This window comes from Astatotilapia calliptera, unplaced genomic scaffold (assembly GCF_900246225.1).
Source record: "Astatotilapia calliptera unplaced genomic scaffold, fAstCal1.2 U_scaffold_16, whole genome shotgun sequence".
NCBI lineage: Eukaryota > Metazoa > Chordata > Actinopteri > Cichliformes > Cichlidae > Astatotilapia > Astatotilapia calliptera.
In genome coordinates this window covers 206542-222365 of record NW_020535685.1, presented here as the reverse complement: position 1 = coordinate 222365, position 15824 = coordinate 206542, and the positions used below count along the sequence as shown (strand labels likewise).

General features: G+C 41.5%; 1 protein-coding gene across 1 annotated transcript in view; it reads left to right on the top strand.

The window, feature by feature from the left end:
- Nucleotides 1-311: 311 nt before the first annotated feature.
- LOC113017612 (uncharacterized) overlaps nt 312-15824 on the top strand; it is a 32781-nt gene continuing 17268 nt past the window's right edge. Inside the window, exons 1-2 of the mRNA XM_026160755.1 lie at nt 312-512; nt 14789-15139. Coding sequence (XP_026016540.1) covers nt 476-512; nt 14789-15139 — 388 coding nt within the window. The 5' untranslated portion in view covers nt 312-475. The remainder of the gene's footprint in view (nt 513-14788; nt 15140-15824) is intronic.

Sequence of the window (15824 nt, the reverse complement as noted above, 5' to 3'; positions counted from 1 at the left end):
TTTGTCATTCAGGCAGCAACGCTCTCAACTGTTGCCGCCCTTCCAAACAGAAGACTGTGATTTATGTTATGTAAAACTTTTACTTGAACAATCTGAGCTCAGCTCAGATCTGAATCTTTCACTGTGTCTATTTTTACTGATGATGGGACAGAGGAATATGACACCCAGTGAAAGGCATGCAGTCCAGCCCGGCTTTTCTAACTGTGGCAGGACATTGGTCCCAGCCTCCAACCACATGTTACTAAAAGTAGTACCATGTGAGTATGAAGGCAGTACATGCTCTTGTGTTTCTCTTCTGACTTTAACTTGAGAATCATTTGCAGTTAAGAGCTTTTATACTAAAGGTTAAGACAGGACCTGTGTGAAAGTGAAAGTAAACCTGAGCCAGCTGCAGTGTAGTGATTGTTGTTTGTGGGCTGTCGGCTGGTTGGAGGAGCAGAATTAAAGAGATTATTTTGTTCTTTTTTGCCGCAGGATGAACCTGATTCTGTCGTTCCTGCTCCTGGTCTTTGGTAAGGAAGCTGCTTTGATCCTCATTGAACACACACTCAGTGACTCAGCATGTGTGTGTGTTCATACAACACAAACATGAGTTCCTTTTAACACCTTTAACAGGTGCAGATCCTTTTCAGGCGATCATGTTAACATAAAGAAAAGGACTGAAACAATCATTCAGGCCAGGGATTTGAATCCATCCCATCCCATGCAGGCTAACACTGCATGTTATTTACAGCTGGTTATATATCAGGTTTCCTCTCATCACCTTTAATGGTGCTGGATATCTTGTCCTGAATACTGACTGTGCCATCTTTAAGCTGTGGGTTCATTCACGTATTATGTTTTGATAAATGTGTTTGCCTTTGATGAAAGTTCACATTACACATACATGGGACTGACAGACAAGCCTGAACCATAGTTTTCAAAATGTGCAGCATTGAAACCCCATGTGGAACCACTCAGACCACAGACAGAAGCCCACTGACATACTAATGAAATAAATACATAATGATCCTCCGTTGTAACAGACAGTGAGTAACAGACACTCTCACAGCACACAGTGCTGTTCTGCTCCACATCTCTATTTGTAGCTTGTTTACAGTCTTTTACACAGTAACATGGGCATGCTTTATGGAAGCACACATTCTGTTAACTCATCAGCAAACAACAGGATTCATTTATTCAGCCTTCTCAGGTTCACTAGCGTAGCATAGCTATTAGCTTATCACGGTCTGTGTTCTCCAATAGTTTCACTGTCAGTGTGTAACTGTTAATAAATGCCGCTTTTTACAGCTTTGGAGGCAGGGGCGTATCCAGATGGGGGTCATGTGGTGGCAAATGTGGTAACCTCCCCCAATATATCACATTCGAACACAGATAATATAAAGCACAGATGGTTGTACAGTTCTCTTGAGGAGCTCTGAACTTGCTGCTTTGTTTACCCAGCTGAGCGAAGCAACTATAATACTACTTTAATACTATTGTTCTAATTGTATTCCTATTAAAGTGGATGTTTTCTTTCCATTGTCACCAAAAGCTCATTTGTGTGGGATCATCTGATTATTTGGGGTTTCTGTCATATTATCTTTACAGGTCTTACAGTTTAAGCTACCTTGAAGCGCCTGTTGTTGTGAATTGAACGACTCTATTTAGATTCAAGCACGAATAAAAACTTATGCACACATTGACTGTAAATCAGTGAGACTTTAAACATTACCTTTAACAATTAAGTCAGTTTAATGTTTTTCTAAAAAGGCTTTTTCTTGGTTAATGGAATTACATGAAATGTAGGAGTGTTATCTGAGAACCTGTGAAATATGGAAATACTAGGTTACGTTATTTGATGTCTGGCTGCAGTACACTTCAGGACCTCCTGGGGGAGCTGGAGGCCTGACAGCTGTCACGTGTTTGTTTAAAGTCACAGTATGGGATAAACACTGTATCATGAGCTGCAGTTACATTGTTGTTGTGTTTATTGTGATATTTATGAATCTCCTCTGCTTTACTGCAGGTTTAAAGTGTTACTTGATTGTGAACTTCTCACTTTGACCTGTGCAGATGGCTGACGTCACTGCCAGCGTTTACAGCAGTGCAGCAGATGTTGTGAGCCTCATCAGTGTGATGTGTGATTAGATTTATGTGGAAATGCATGTGTGGTTACAGTGCAGGATCTCAGAAGCTTTGTTGTTATACTGTAGCTATGGTGTAGATTTATCACACGAGCATAAATGCAACAAGACTTACTTAAAGGCTCAGTTAACACTCTTACTGTCAGCTCAGTATGAGGACACTCTTCATCTGGACTGTGGCCGCTGTAGAAGAAGAGAGTGTTATATTTGACCTACAGTCAATAAAGATAAGGATCAATTAAATTAAAAAATAATAGAATATTAAAAAATTATAATATATCCCAAAATTGTGAAATGCCCGTGTTACAGCAAAGCATCAAACACAACTAATAACAGCATAACTTTAATAAATTAGAAAAAACAATAAAAGACACAACTATGACAAAAGAAATCGGCTTAGAAAGGAGCGTCTAAATAAAAACAATAAAGGACAAATAATATAAGTTGTATAAAGTAAAAACAAAATGAAATAAAAGAAAGTTACAAATTAGAGTACTTTAAGTAAAACATATACATGTATGTAAAAACTGTATCTCCTTCACGTCTTTGTGATCAATACATCCATTTATTAATCATCTAAACGCTTTCAGACCTGACTGAGGAGTGATTCATTGTGGTCATGTGTTCTTCACAGTCAGGTGAGTTTTTGGTTCTGTTGTCATTATGTGGAACTTAACAGAACTTTGCTAGGTACCTGTAAGAAACTCCATTCCGGGTTTCTCTGAGGCGTGGGCTTTCATCATCAGAGTTCATCCTTTAACCTATAACAATTAAAATATTCTCAAGTATGATCAACGGTTAATTACGGCACCGGCCGGAGTACCGGGAGCAGTTTGGAAGAACAAAAAGACGCGGAGACTGTTCTAGATTGTCATCCCAAACTAACTCAAAGTTTATTCTTTTGTGCAGCAGTTTTTATAGGCAGACAACAAGTTTCAGTTTCAGACCCTGCCCACTGGGTGGGGCTGTGTTCTTCGACAGTTGGAATCCTTTGTTCTACAGATGCATTCTCAAGTCCTATAAATCTTATACAGAGGTCTCCTACATCCTGAGTTCTGACACAAACCAGATGGTCTTTACGTACACATCCTCTGCAAGGGAGTGATAAGTAAAAAGAGTGATTTGTTGGTGTTTTCCTTCCAACCTTAGCATCCACTTTCACACCATAAATCTTGAGTTGACACAGCAAGAGAAAATAACAGTTAACATAAAGAGCCTTGTTAAGTCACAGAATCTTCAGTCTAATATCATCATAAAAGAAGTACCCAGTACATGCTCCCATAATACTAAAATATCTAACAGTTCCCTTCTTTTATTATCACACAATAATAACACAATATAAAGGCAAAATGTAATAACATAATCGAAAGGAAAATCATAAATTAAACTTGTTCTCCGAGCAAACTTGATATCAAAAGTCTAAGAAAGAAAAGAAAGAGAAAAAAGAAAAAGAAAAAAGAGAAATAAAAAAAAACCTCATTCCCTTCTTTGATAACGGAGTAATTCACAACCTAATGCTTAATATATACATCAGGAACATCATTGGTGACATCTGGCACATCATCTGGGTCAGTTTGTGTCAATTGTTAATACATTGAGGTAGCTGTAATAGTAGCTATACGGGTCATCATTGAGCGTATACATGGCATCACACAACAGGCAATAATCATCAAAAACAAAATAATACATGAGCGTACTAGGTGGGTGTCTTGCCAAATGGAGCATGAGGTATTGTTAGCAAAATACGACCTGCAAAAATGTAAACATGGTTGCAGTCTACAATAGAAAATAGCAAAGAAAAATCCTAAGGTTAATGCAATAGATATGATAAATAACCTAAATATATAAGAAAAAACGCAGTTCTTCAGTCGTCTCCTGGCCTGGTCCCAGGTTCGAGAGACATTAAATAAGCATCGTATGATGACAATGGGCATTTCATTTTCTCCATTATCAGGATGGAATGAGTCTAGCTTTATCAGATTAGACATCATGTGGTACTTTTGGCTTTCTGTTCCTGCTGGATGTTCGAGTACCTTGTTGTTGTTCAGGTGGAGGATCAAAGAGCTCTCTGAGTCTTGGCTCTTTCAGGCGTTGTGTGTTAATCAGTGATTGCGTGTGTGTAGGTGTATTGGCTCCGGGCGCTGGCTCGCCTGAGTCGTCATCTGCTTGATCCGATGCCTGTGATGGTCCAGTGGGGCTGCTCTTAACCCTGCTGGCGTGTATCCACTGCGGTTGTCCGTCTGTAAGGATGCTGGTTCTCGTCACTGCAAGCACAGTCTGGGGGCTGGAAAACGCGCGGCCTCCCCGAGTGTCCTTGGTTTTAGCGACTTCACCAACACCGCGTCTCCTGGTTTCCACGGATGGGTTGGATCTGTAGAAGGGAGAGGCTGGGAGAAACAAACTTTCTGATAGTTATTATTCAGTGTTTCTACCAAATTGTAAACATAGTCGGACAATCACTTTCAGTAACGCTGTTCCCCTCTGGATCTTTGTGTGTGTGTGTGTGTGTGTGTGTGTGTGTGTGGGGGGGGGGGGGGGGGGGGGTCAGAGTGTGACCCCATAAATGACTTCCCTAAACCTGCCAAGAGTTCGCCTAAACAAATGGCACTTACGTCCTACCATAAAACAATAAAACAAGGTACGACCTCCCCCATACTCCAGAGTGCTCTCTAATACACACAAAGTTTGCAGACTATCAAGGATCAAACCTTTACCAATCTACAACTAATTATAAACCCTAAGCATATATAGATATTTCTAAGCATAAATAACAATAAACAGTACAAAACCTAACATTCCTCCCTTTTTGACCTTTATGCTAGACGAGTTCCCCTCTGGAGGCTGACCATGATGTCGGGAACAGCTGCGGATGGAGCAGAGCATGTCAACAATCATCTAACCACATTCTTTTGTTCAGTGAACTTCACTTATAGGCCATCAAAGCCTCGTCTGAACATGGATGCACCACTTGCATAGGTTTAATACCTGTAAATAAACGGTTAATCACACAAATCACTGCAACAATAATAAAAAACATTGCTTAATGTTAATCCTTGGACTCCTCCCTTTTGACACATGGACACTCCCATGAGTCAACCCATCAAAATCAGATTCCTGTCTTAAAGAAAAAGGTTAACTAGATCATATCCCAGGCAACATCAGGGCATCTCCTCCCCTGGAGCAGCACCACCCTGGACCTATAATCCTGCAATGAAAGATGTTAGTGTGTTTTGCATATTAAATTTGCTTAAAACTGGCTCCACCAGGAGCCTACATACACACCATCATGGCCTGGAAAGCAAAATCTGGAAGTGAAATCAAACTTTACACTTGTAACCAATTATATCATAAGGGTAACAAGCATTCAACATCAGCAAGACAAGTGTCATGTGCAGGTTTTCTCAAATCAGTAAACTACAACTATTACCCTAATTTGCCTCAGACATGGATCATCCCATGTGCTCAGTTAACATTAATGTAATCAGTGACTTCTCTTAAGCAAAGTCACTCCACTTATATATTACTAGGAGTTCAAAAGTGGCCAGCAAATGAGGTCTCCTACATCCTGAGTTCTGACACAAACCAGATGGTCTTTACGTACACATCCTCTGCAAGGGAGTGATAAGTAAAAAGAGTGATTTGTTGGTGTTTTCCTTCCAACCTTAGCATCTACTTTCACACCATAAATCTTGAGTTGACACAGCAAGAGAAAATAACGGTTAACATAAAGAGCCTTGTTAAGTCACAGAATCTTCAGTCTAATATCATCATAAAAGAAGTACCCAGTACATGCTCCCATAATACTAAAATATCTAACAGTACCCTTGCCCCTGGAGGGGGAAACTGCAGGCAAACCCAGCTGGTGTTACCCTTTTCCCTGCGGTGGGGAGAAGCAGACCGCCCCGACTCTGCAGCAGCAGGGAGGCCCCACACTCCAGACCCCAGTCCGACGGCCAACTCCTCCTCCTAGCCTGTGAATTCCTGTGAATGTCTAAGTTGTGAGATAAAATTGAGGCAGAGGCAGCCAGAAAGGGGGGGGGGGGGTAGCCTCCCCTGCACCCTGGTGACACACCCCTACTCCAAGGCCCTGCATGTGTGGGTGGTTGTGGTGGAGCGGGAAGAGGGAGACAGCTGGAGATGGGGAGGGAAGGAAGGGAGGGGCAAGTGACCCCTCCCTTGGGCCAGCTCCCCCGCCGACCCCAGTAGGCACTTCCATACTCTGCAACCTGCCAGGGAAAGGGGGCCCAGGCCAATCCGGACCGCCTCCCGGCCCTGCAGAGCCCGGGGCAGCCTACCTGACCTCACCACAGAGAAAACTGCACCCACCCCACCATCCACTCATCTTCCAGACTACACGAGACAATAGACACCCAAGCAGAGATCTTCCTCCACCTCTCCTGTATCTCCCCCTCCTGCAGAGAGAGTTCCTGAAGAGAGGAGAGCTCCTGCAAGGTGTAACAACCTCCCCCACCAGTTGAAGAGCCCCCCAGGTGGCTCGATGCACTGGCGGCACCCTGTGCCAGGGCCGGTCCCCCATACACCCACAGTAGTAATATACCTATACTTTTTTTGCCCCCCCCCCCCCCCCCCCCCCCCTGCCATTTATCATCTAGTAAAATGTTCCCTCTGCTTCTGTTGCACATCTCCCCGGACACTCTCTGCTTCCCCTGTCCTGTGCAGGTGGTCCAACCCCTGCCTGCCTCCTTAAACTGGGATGTTTAAATCTCTTTACCTCTGTTGTGAACTTCACACAAAGTTTGTGGTAACAAAATCAAACTGACGAGGATCTCGTTTGAAAAAAAACACACAGTCACGAGACAAAATAAAAACAGACTGCTCAAAGCAAAAGCAGAGCCCTCACAGCTGGTAGTACAAGACACTGTGACAACATGCGTATTAGATACCCTCAGTGCCAAAAGCCTAAATATGAAAAAGGTGGGATCACCAAGAATATCCTAAAAATGGCATTGAGGTGGGTGTTACAGTGAAAAAAACAAAAAGCAGCCAAATTTTCATCTGAAAATGTTGAATTTTAGTAAAAACAATGCTCTGTAGTTTGATACTGTCGTTACAGACAAAGCAGATGTTTAACGCCTTTGGACGCTCATTTGAAATGCACTCATTCTCCTTATCAGCTGGAAACATTAAAGCCGTAAAATGACTTTTTTGAACGGATAAAAACTATTGAACAGCAGCAATGATGAGCCTGTACCAGAATTTGAATGTACATGTGTTGAAGGTGCGGGTCTTGTTGAATTATTAAACATACTTTCTTTAATTTTTCGAGCCACAAAAACAACAACTTTTAATTTCTTCTGCTTGAGTCTCGGCCTCGGGTAGCTCTACTTATCATTGCTCAGTCAGTTGTCTGTTTGTGCTACTTTTTTCGAGGAGCAGTGAATTATTGGTAAGGGTGACTTTATGTGTTTAGTTACTTAAGTGGAAGTACTGTGGATAGTTTTACCTTACATACATAGATCTACCAGTGCAGCTTCTGAGGTAACTGCTTACAAAATGTTATGTTCTATCCACAAGTTCTTTGCAATTTTACATTGATAAACATTATCCTTAACACATTTGGCCCACGTAAAGTGCTATGGCCATCACACTGTCATTTAGAATTGTTTAAATAACTCGTGTCTTAAGTCCTTCCATCAAACAGAAAATTAAAAAAAAAAAAAAGTCGCATGGTTCACTTTATATTTCTAACATTTTGTGATATAAAGTCGTTCATAACAAACTGAAAGGCCGGGAGTTTAAAATGCAAACCGATGGAAGCAGAAGTAGAAGACTATAATGTCACAGATCACACGGTGTCTATTATTGTGTAGACATGTATAAATAAGAGCTTAATAAAGATGCTTAATTTCTTAAGAAATAAACAGGTGGAGGGATCTTTATCAAAAGTGGATGTTGCATCTGTGGCTAAACCCCTGTACCCAACAACTTTAAAAATCTGCTGTGTGTGAGGCTGTGTAAGTAAAGCTTGCCCTTCACACCCGCGTGTAACAAACCATTTGTTGGGGGGTTGTGGATTTGACACCTCAGCATTGTGAAAGTGGGGAAACATGTTTCTGGCTGTGCATAAGATTCCTCCTTACAACTTAGAATCTCAGTTCTAAATGAAATTCAGATGTTTTTAAGTATGGCTAATGTATTAATTGACTTCTAAGACACACACACACACACACACACACACGCACACACACAACACACACACACGAACAACAACAACACCAACACAGAGAAGAAGAAGAGGGGGTCGTTTTACTACGCATCATAAAAACGCAATCATTCATCTTCCAACTGTATATTTCTGTTCTGTCTTTAGAATCATTGGTTGTTTACTGAGCCGTACTTTGGGAGTCATACTGTTGTGATACTGGGGAGAAAAGGGTAAGGTTTGATAGACTAAACCCTTACACACATAACTTGAAAAACCTAAAGAGAGTGTGAGACTGCTAGCTGTGTTGTTCAGCAATAAACTCATCTACAAATGTGTTAGTAAAGAGCGACTTGTACTTCTGTCCCATTAAGCAACGGTTTAACAAATTTCACTGCAAACTATAAAAGGAATCTGGATTTATATAGAACATAGTAGTGATGGATTAAGTGCAGGAAACACTAGTATAAGGTGTCTATGGAACAAATCTCCTTCAGCGTTCAAATGACCAAAGTGAGGCCTACAGGCGTTTCTCTCAGTTGGTTGTGTTCAGGGAAAAAGCAGCTGAATACACTGAGACTGCTCCACATTGTTAGCGAGTTAACTCTGGATATCTGTAGGTTTGTCAAACTTGGTGTGAACAAAAGCAGAAAAACAGTAAAAGATGCAGACAGTGAAAGTCTGGTTTATTTCATGAACACAATGAAACATTTTCGGCAAAGTAGCATACATGATAAATAGATACACATAACACGGACAGTGAGAAGTAAAACTCGTCGTCTTACCACATGTTATATTCTGTAAACTTAAAATAACCACAGAAATTAGAGTTTAGTGTTTTAAAGTCATTATTAAAAACATGAGTCAACATTACTGAAGTGACACTTTAACGATGCTTCATATCACCGTGTTTATGATGATAAAACACGTTCTCTCATTAGTAGTTGTCTGCGCTGTCACTTGTCATGAAAATGTCCTGAGCCAGGGTTCCTCTTCAATTATCATTGATCATTAATAGGACGGTATGTTATTAGACTCAATTGGCTTCTGTCAAAAATGTAAAAGAACCCACCCACCACTTTAATCACACTCTAGATCTTGTTTTAACATATGGCATAGAAACTGAACATTTAACAGTGTTTCCTGAAAACCCTCTCCTGTCTGATCATTTCCTGATAATGTTTACAATAATTGATTACACAGCAGTGAAGAGTAGACTGTCTTTCTGAAAGCGCTGTATATAATCCACCCACTGTTATCATCTTCAATGGCCTGTACCAACACAGAGCAGAGCAGCTATCTGAACGCTACTCCAACAGGTCGATTATGGTAAATGTCCTGCATTTTTATAGCGCTTTACTCAGTCCCTAAGGACCCCAACGCGCTTTACACTACATTTAGTCATTCACCCATCACCCATGACAGAGGCGAGGCTGCCGGACACTGGTGCCACTGGGCCCTCTGACCACCACCAGTAGGCAAACATGGGGTTAGTATCTTGCCCAAGGATATTTGGCATGCAGCCAGGAGGCAGCCTGGGATCGAACCACTGATCTGGTTAGTGGCTGACCTGCTCTGCCACCTGAGCTACAGCCATTATCTTGTTAATAATTTCACCTCCTCACTACGTACGACTCTGGATACTGTAGCTCCAGTGAAAACTAAGGTCTCAAATCAGAAGTACCTGACTCCGTGGTATAATTCTCAAACACGTACCCTAAAGCAGATGACTCGTAATCTGGAGAGGAAATGGCGTGTCACAAATCTAGAGGATCATCATTTAGCCCGGAGAAATAGTTTGCTGCTTTATAAGAAAGCCCTCCGCAAAGCCAGAACATCTTACTATTCATCACTGATTGAAGAAAATAAGAACAACCCCAGGTTTCTCTTCAGCACTATAGCCAGGCAGACAAAAAGTCAGAGCTCTTTTGAGCCAACCATCCCTTTAACGTTAACTAGTAATGACTTCATGAACTTCTTCACGAATAAAATATTTATCATTAGAGAAAAAATTACCAATAATCATCCCACAGATGTAATATTATCTACAGCTACTCTTAGTACCATTGATGTTAAGTCAGACTCTTTTTCTCCAATCGATCTTTCTGAGTTAACTTCAATAATTACTTCCTCCAAACCATCAACGTGTCTTTTAGACCCCATTCCTACAAAACTGCTCAAAGAAGTCCTGCCATTAATTAATTCTTCGATCTTAAATATGATCAACCTATCTCTAATAATCGGCTATGTACCACAGGCCTTCAAGCTGGCTGTAGTTAAACCTTTACTCAAAAAGCCATCTCTAGACCCAGCAGTCTTAGCTAATTATAGGCCAATCTCCAACCTTCCTTTCATATCAAAAATCCTTGAAAGAGTAGTTGTCAAACAGCTAACAGATCATCTGCAGAGGAATGGTTTATTTGAAGAGTTTCAGTCAGGTTTCAGAGCTCATCACAGCACAGAAACAGCTTTAGTGAAGGTTACAAATGATCTTCTTATGGCCTCTGACAGTGGACTCATCTCTGTGCTTGTCCTGCTAGACGTTAGTGCAGCATTCGATACTGTTGACCATAATATCCTATTAGAGTGATTAGAACATGCTGTAGGTATTACAGGTACTGCACTGCAGTGGTTTGTATCATATCTATCTAATAGACTCCAATTTGTGCATGTAAATGGAGAGTCCTCTTCACACAGTGAGGTTAATTATGGAGTTCCACAGGGTTCAGTGCTAGGACCAATTCTGTTTACACTATACATGCTTCCCTTAGGCAGCATCATTAGAAGACATAGCATAAATTTTCAATGCTATGCAGATGACACCCAGCTCTATCTGTCCATGAAGCCAGATAACACACACCAATTAGTCAAACTGCAGGAATGTCTTAAAGACACAAAGACCTGGATGGCCGCTCACTTTCTGCTTCTTAATTCAGATAAAACTGAGGTTATTGTACTCGGCCTTGAAAATCTTAGAAATATGGTATCTAACCAGATTCTTACTCTGGATGGCATTACCTTGGCCTCCAGTAACGCTGTGAGGAACCTTGGAGTCATTTTTGACCAGGACATGTCCTTCAGCGCACATATTAAACAAATATGTAAAACTGCTTTCGTCCATTTGCACAGCAATTCAATATTATCAGGATGTCCTAAAAACTCACTGAAAAGCCTTCAGCTGATCCAAAATGCTGCAGCAAGAGTCCTTACAGGGACTAGAAAGAGAGAGCATATTTCTCCTGTTTTGGCTTCCCTTCATTGGCTTCCTGTTAAATCTAGAATTGAATTCAAAATCCTGCTCCTCACATACAAGGTCTTAAATAATCAGGCCCCATCTTATCTTAATGACCTTGTAGTACCATATCACCCTATTAGAGCACTTCGCTCTCGCTCTGCAGGCCTACTTGTTGTTCCTAGAGTATTTAAAAGTAGAATGGGAGGGAGAGCCTTCAGTTTTCAGGCCCCTCTTCTGTGGAACCAGCTTCCACAGCATGTCAGGCTACATTTCACTGTGTGTTATACTTGTATAACTATGCATGTGACAAATAAAGAACCTTGAACCTTCCAGTTTGGATTCAGGAGACAGACACTATCTCTACTTTCAAGATTAGGCCTAAAACTTTCCTTTTTGCTAAAGCATATAGTTAGGGCTGGACCAGGTGACCCTGAATCCTCCCTTAGTTATGCTGCAATAGACGTAGGCTGCCGGGGAATTCCCGTGATGCATTGAGTTTTTCCTTTCTAGTCACCTTTCTCACTCACTATGTATTAATAGACCTCTCTGCATTGAATCATACTTGTTATTAACCTCTGTCTCTCTTCCACAGCATGTCTTTATCCTGTCTTCCTTCTCTCACCCCAACCGGTCGCAGCAGATGGCCGCCCCTCCCTGAGCCTGGTTCTGCCGGAGGTTTCTTCCTGTTAAAAGGGAGTTTTTCCTTCCCACTGTCGCCAAAGTGCTTGCTCATAGGGGGTCATATGATTGTTGGGTTTTTCTCTGTATCTATGAAGCACCTTGAGGCGACTTTTGTTGTGATTTGGTGCTACATAAATAAAATTGAATTGAATTGAATTAAACTTGTAGTGTGAACAAGCAGACAAAAAAAATCGGATTTTATCAAAAAATCTGAATTTAGCATTGAGAACTGTAGTGTGAAGGTAGCCTTAGTCTCTGTGTTTCATTCAGTCTGTGTTGCATCATCTGTGCATCCACCTCCCATGTTACATCAGGTTTCAGGACTCTGTGCTGGTCATGGTCATAGTTCTTTCATGTTCCAGTACACAGTCCTGTTCATAGTTGTTTCAGTCATCCTCGTCATAGTCATCATAGTCACCTAGTCTTAGCCTTACAAGTTGTCTTAGTTAAGTCTCAGTTTCAAGTTCTCTGTTTTCCCAGTTCAGCTTCTAGTTTAGTTTTGCCTCTGTGCTTTCTGCTTTGTTTGCCGCCTCTAATCTAACTAAAATAAAGGCTCGCTTTTTGTTTCAAGTTCAGTGCTGTCTCTTCATCTGTGTCCACACCTGGGTCCTCCACACACTGTCTACACGGTCGGCCACTGCTGACCGTGACAACGGCGTTTTAATGATAGAAATGGTAATTAGTTCGATTACTAGTTATTGGAAAAAAGGAACGGCGTAAGTAACGCTGTTACTTTGAACACCGTTATTCCCATCACTGGTAACAACCCTTGTAAAAGTGAAATGTTGGATTTCCTGCTGAGCTGATGCTGATCCTGGACATGTGTGCCTCTCCAGCATGTTGAGGATGAAAACTATTAACTATTAACAATATAACTATCAAGCGTCAGGAGAAATAAAAGAGGCCACACGGCAGCATTAACATTAAGGACTTTAAACCCAGAACATTCGTAAACTGTACTACTGCACATTCACCTAATGTATATGTTATATATATAATGTTCTTCCTACTTTGCTAGCTAGCTTAGCTTTTTTTTTTTGTTTTAAAACACCTGTGACTAAAAACAGCTCCTGAATTATTTCCACTTGTCATGGTCCTTTGTATTCACCCACTATTTCATGTTTCACAGGGCAGGCCAGTCTTCTCGGTGTCCACTGTTTGATTCTTCTTCTCTAAATCTATTCTCCTCTCTTTTGCATTGTACTGACACTCCTGGTTGCATTTCCTGATGCCCGTGCCCTTCATCCTTGCCCTGAACCTAAGCTTACTAATGAATCTTGTGTAGTTCATTTGACATTTTTTTGCTCTGAATTAGGCTGTGGTCCAATGTTCAGGGTCAGTAAGCTCTGAAATTAATAATCAGGTCTTCCTCTTCTTTGCCACACTGGTTCACCAGCAGAGTAGTCTTGAGAGATTGAAAAGTGTTTATGAGCTATTCAGGTCACCTGAGACAAAATGTGAGTGGGGACTGAAACACCTGAGAGTGGATCTCAGAAATGCATGTAGGTGGCTGATAGTTGGTGTCATAAGCCCCGCCCTCTGTTCAAAGCTGGTCATTCACAGTGGACACAGGTGGTCTCCTTTCCTGCCCTCTAAAGCCATCTGTCTTCTTGGTCCACCATGTGAACACTGGCGTCCTCAAAAGTGTGACCTTTGACTTTTAGGTGCAGGTATACAACTGAGTCTTGTCCTGTCGAGGTGGCTCTTCTATGTTGTGTTATTTTTTTGTAGAGTGTCTGATATTCATGGCGGTATGAGCTCTCCTTGCTGCACTGTAGCCACTGTGTTGTTCAGCTTGTGTTTGGGAGTTTTGACCTTGACAGCCAGTTTTTGTTTGAGGATGTTGCTAGGTGTGAAATGGACTGGGATGTTACACTTGGAGAAAATTCTTTTGACAAAGCTTGTCTTTTGTGGGTCTTCTTGGTCGGTGTCTGTTCTTCTTTCCGCAGCATCTTTGCTGATTTTATGAAGGCCCAGAATAATTAAATGTTTTAAGAGCTTTCTTTACATGTGGTTGGTGGGAGTCAAAGAGTAGGTACTGGTCTGTGTGTGGGAGCTTTCAGTAAACTTCATTGTTGAGGTTTCTTCCTCCTCAGTGAACTTGATGTTTTTTTGACAGAGCTGATGTGTTTGGTGAAGGCCTCCACTTCTTGGGTTCATCTACATACCTGAACCAGTGGCTAGGTGTCCTCCCTCTGAGGGAGCCCAGAGCCTTTTTCACTTCCTCCAAAAGTTGGCTACTCTGGGTGACATAGAGGAGCCTATGGCACATCTGTGACTGCTTCACAACCCTGTTGGATGAGAGGAGAACCGAAAAAAATCCACTTCGTTCTTTTCAAGTTCTCAAGACTACCATGACTGATAACCTACACACCAGAAGACTGCTCTTCTAGTCTCTCACATTAGGTGGTCCATCTGAGAATCCAGCTTTTAGATTGAGTTTAAAGACACAGACTTGGTCTGAATATTTCTTATTTCACAGTAAATTTAGCTTTTCATTTGCTGGCTGGCTATAAAAATGGGGAATTGTATTCCTGCAGATAAAATTGTTGTTGTTTTTTTTCTTTTATTGTGTGTCATCAGTTTCCCAGCTTGCCTTGGCTTTGGTGGTGGAGGTGAACGAGGGAGAAAGGTCTGTCCCATTGCCCTGCCAGTACTCAGGTGTTATACCTGAGGACAATCCCACGGTGCTGTGGACTCGTGATGATCTGGATCCAAAGTCTGTCCACATACGACGAGAAGGAGGAGACGATCTTAGAGGACAAAACCAGTTTTACAGCGGACGCACATCATTGAAGCCTGATGCTCTCGACTCGTTAGACTTCAGCCTCACTCTGAGAAAACCAACAAAGACTGACAGCGGCAACTACACCTGCTCCATCAGTAATGGGAGAGAAGAACGGAGACTGAAAAACATACAGCTGCAGGTCAAAGGTCAGCAACAAACTCCTCTTTAACTACAAAATGATCAGTATTGTAGACAAAGGTAGAATAAGAACCTCCAGGAAACAGAAAAGCAAACAAAATGTTGAGGCTTAGATTCAAACATTTTACACACTGTAGACACTGTACAGTAAACATGAAGCTCAGTAACCTTTGTGCGGCTCACATGAAGCAACACCAGAATAATTTAGATGCTGAGTAGAAAGTTCTTAATACCTGACTACATCACCATGGTAACCTACTGTACTGTATATTTATATTTACCCCTCAGTTTAGTTATTCAAAACAAAAACAAATATTGTTATACTTCATCTCTGCTAGTAGGACAGAATCAAAAGTAAGAAACATGCGTGTCATCACTATGATTTCCATTATTTTAATGCTGTCATGGTCCTGAGTCTGTGACTCAGTGGTTTTGATTATTATTATCTTATGTTTAAGGTTAATTGTGGTTTTTAGGATTGGGTTTTGGTTGTATTTTGAGCTCCTGTTCTGTGTCTCTGTGCCTGCCCTGGTCCCATGCCTCTGTTTCCTCTGAGTCTGTGTCTGTAAGTTCAGTTTCTAGTTTTACTTTGAAGATTTGTGCCTCCTGTCTCATCACATTAATTAGGCCCAGCCGTGCTCCCCTCGTGTGTCTCATTTCCTTGTTGCTACCTTTTGTATTTAAGCCCTGTGT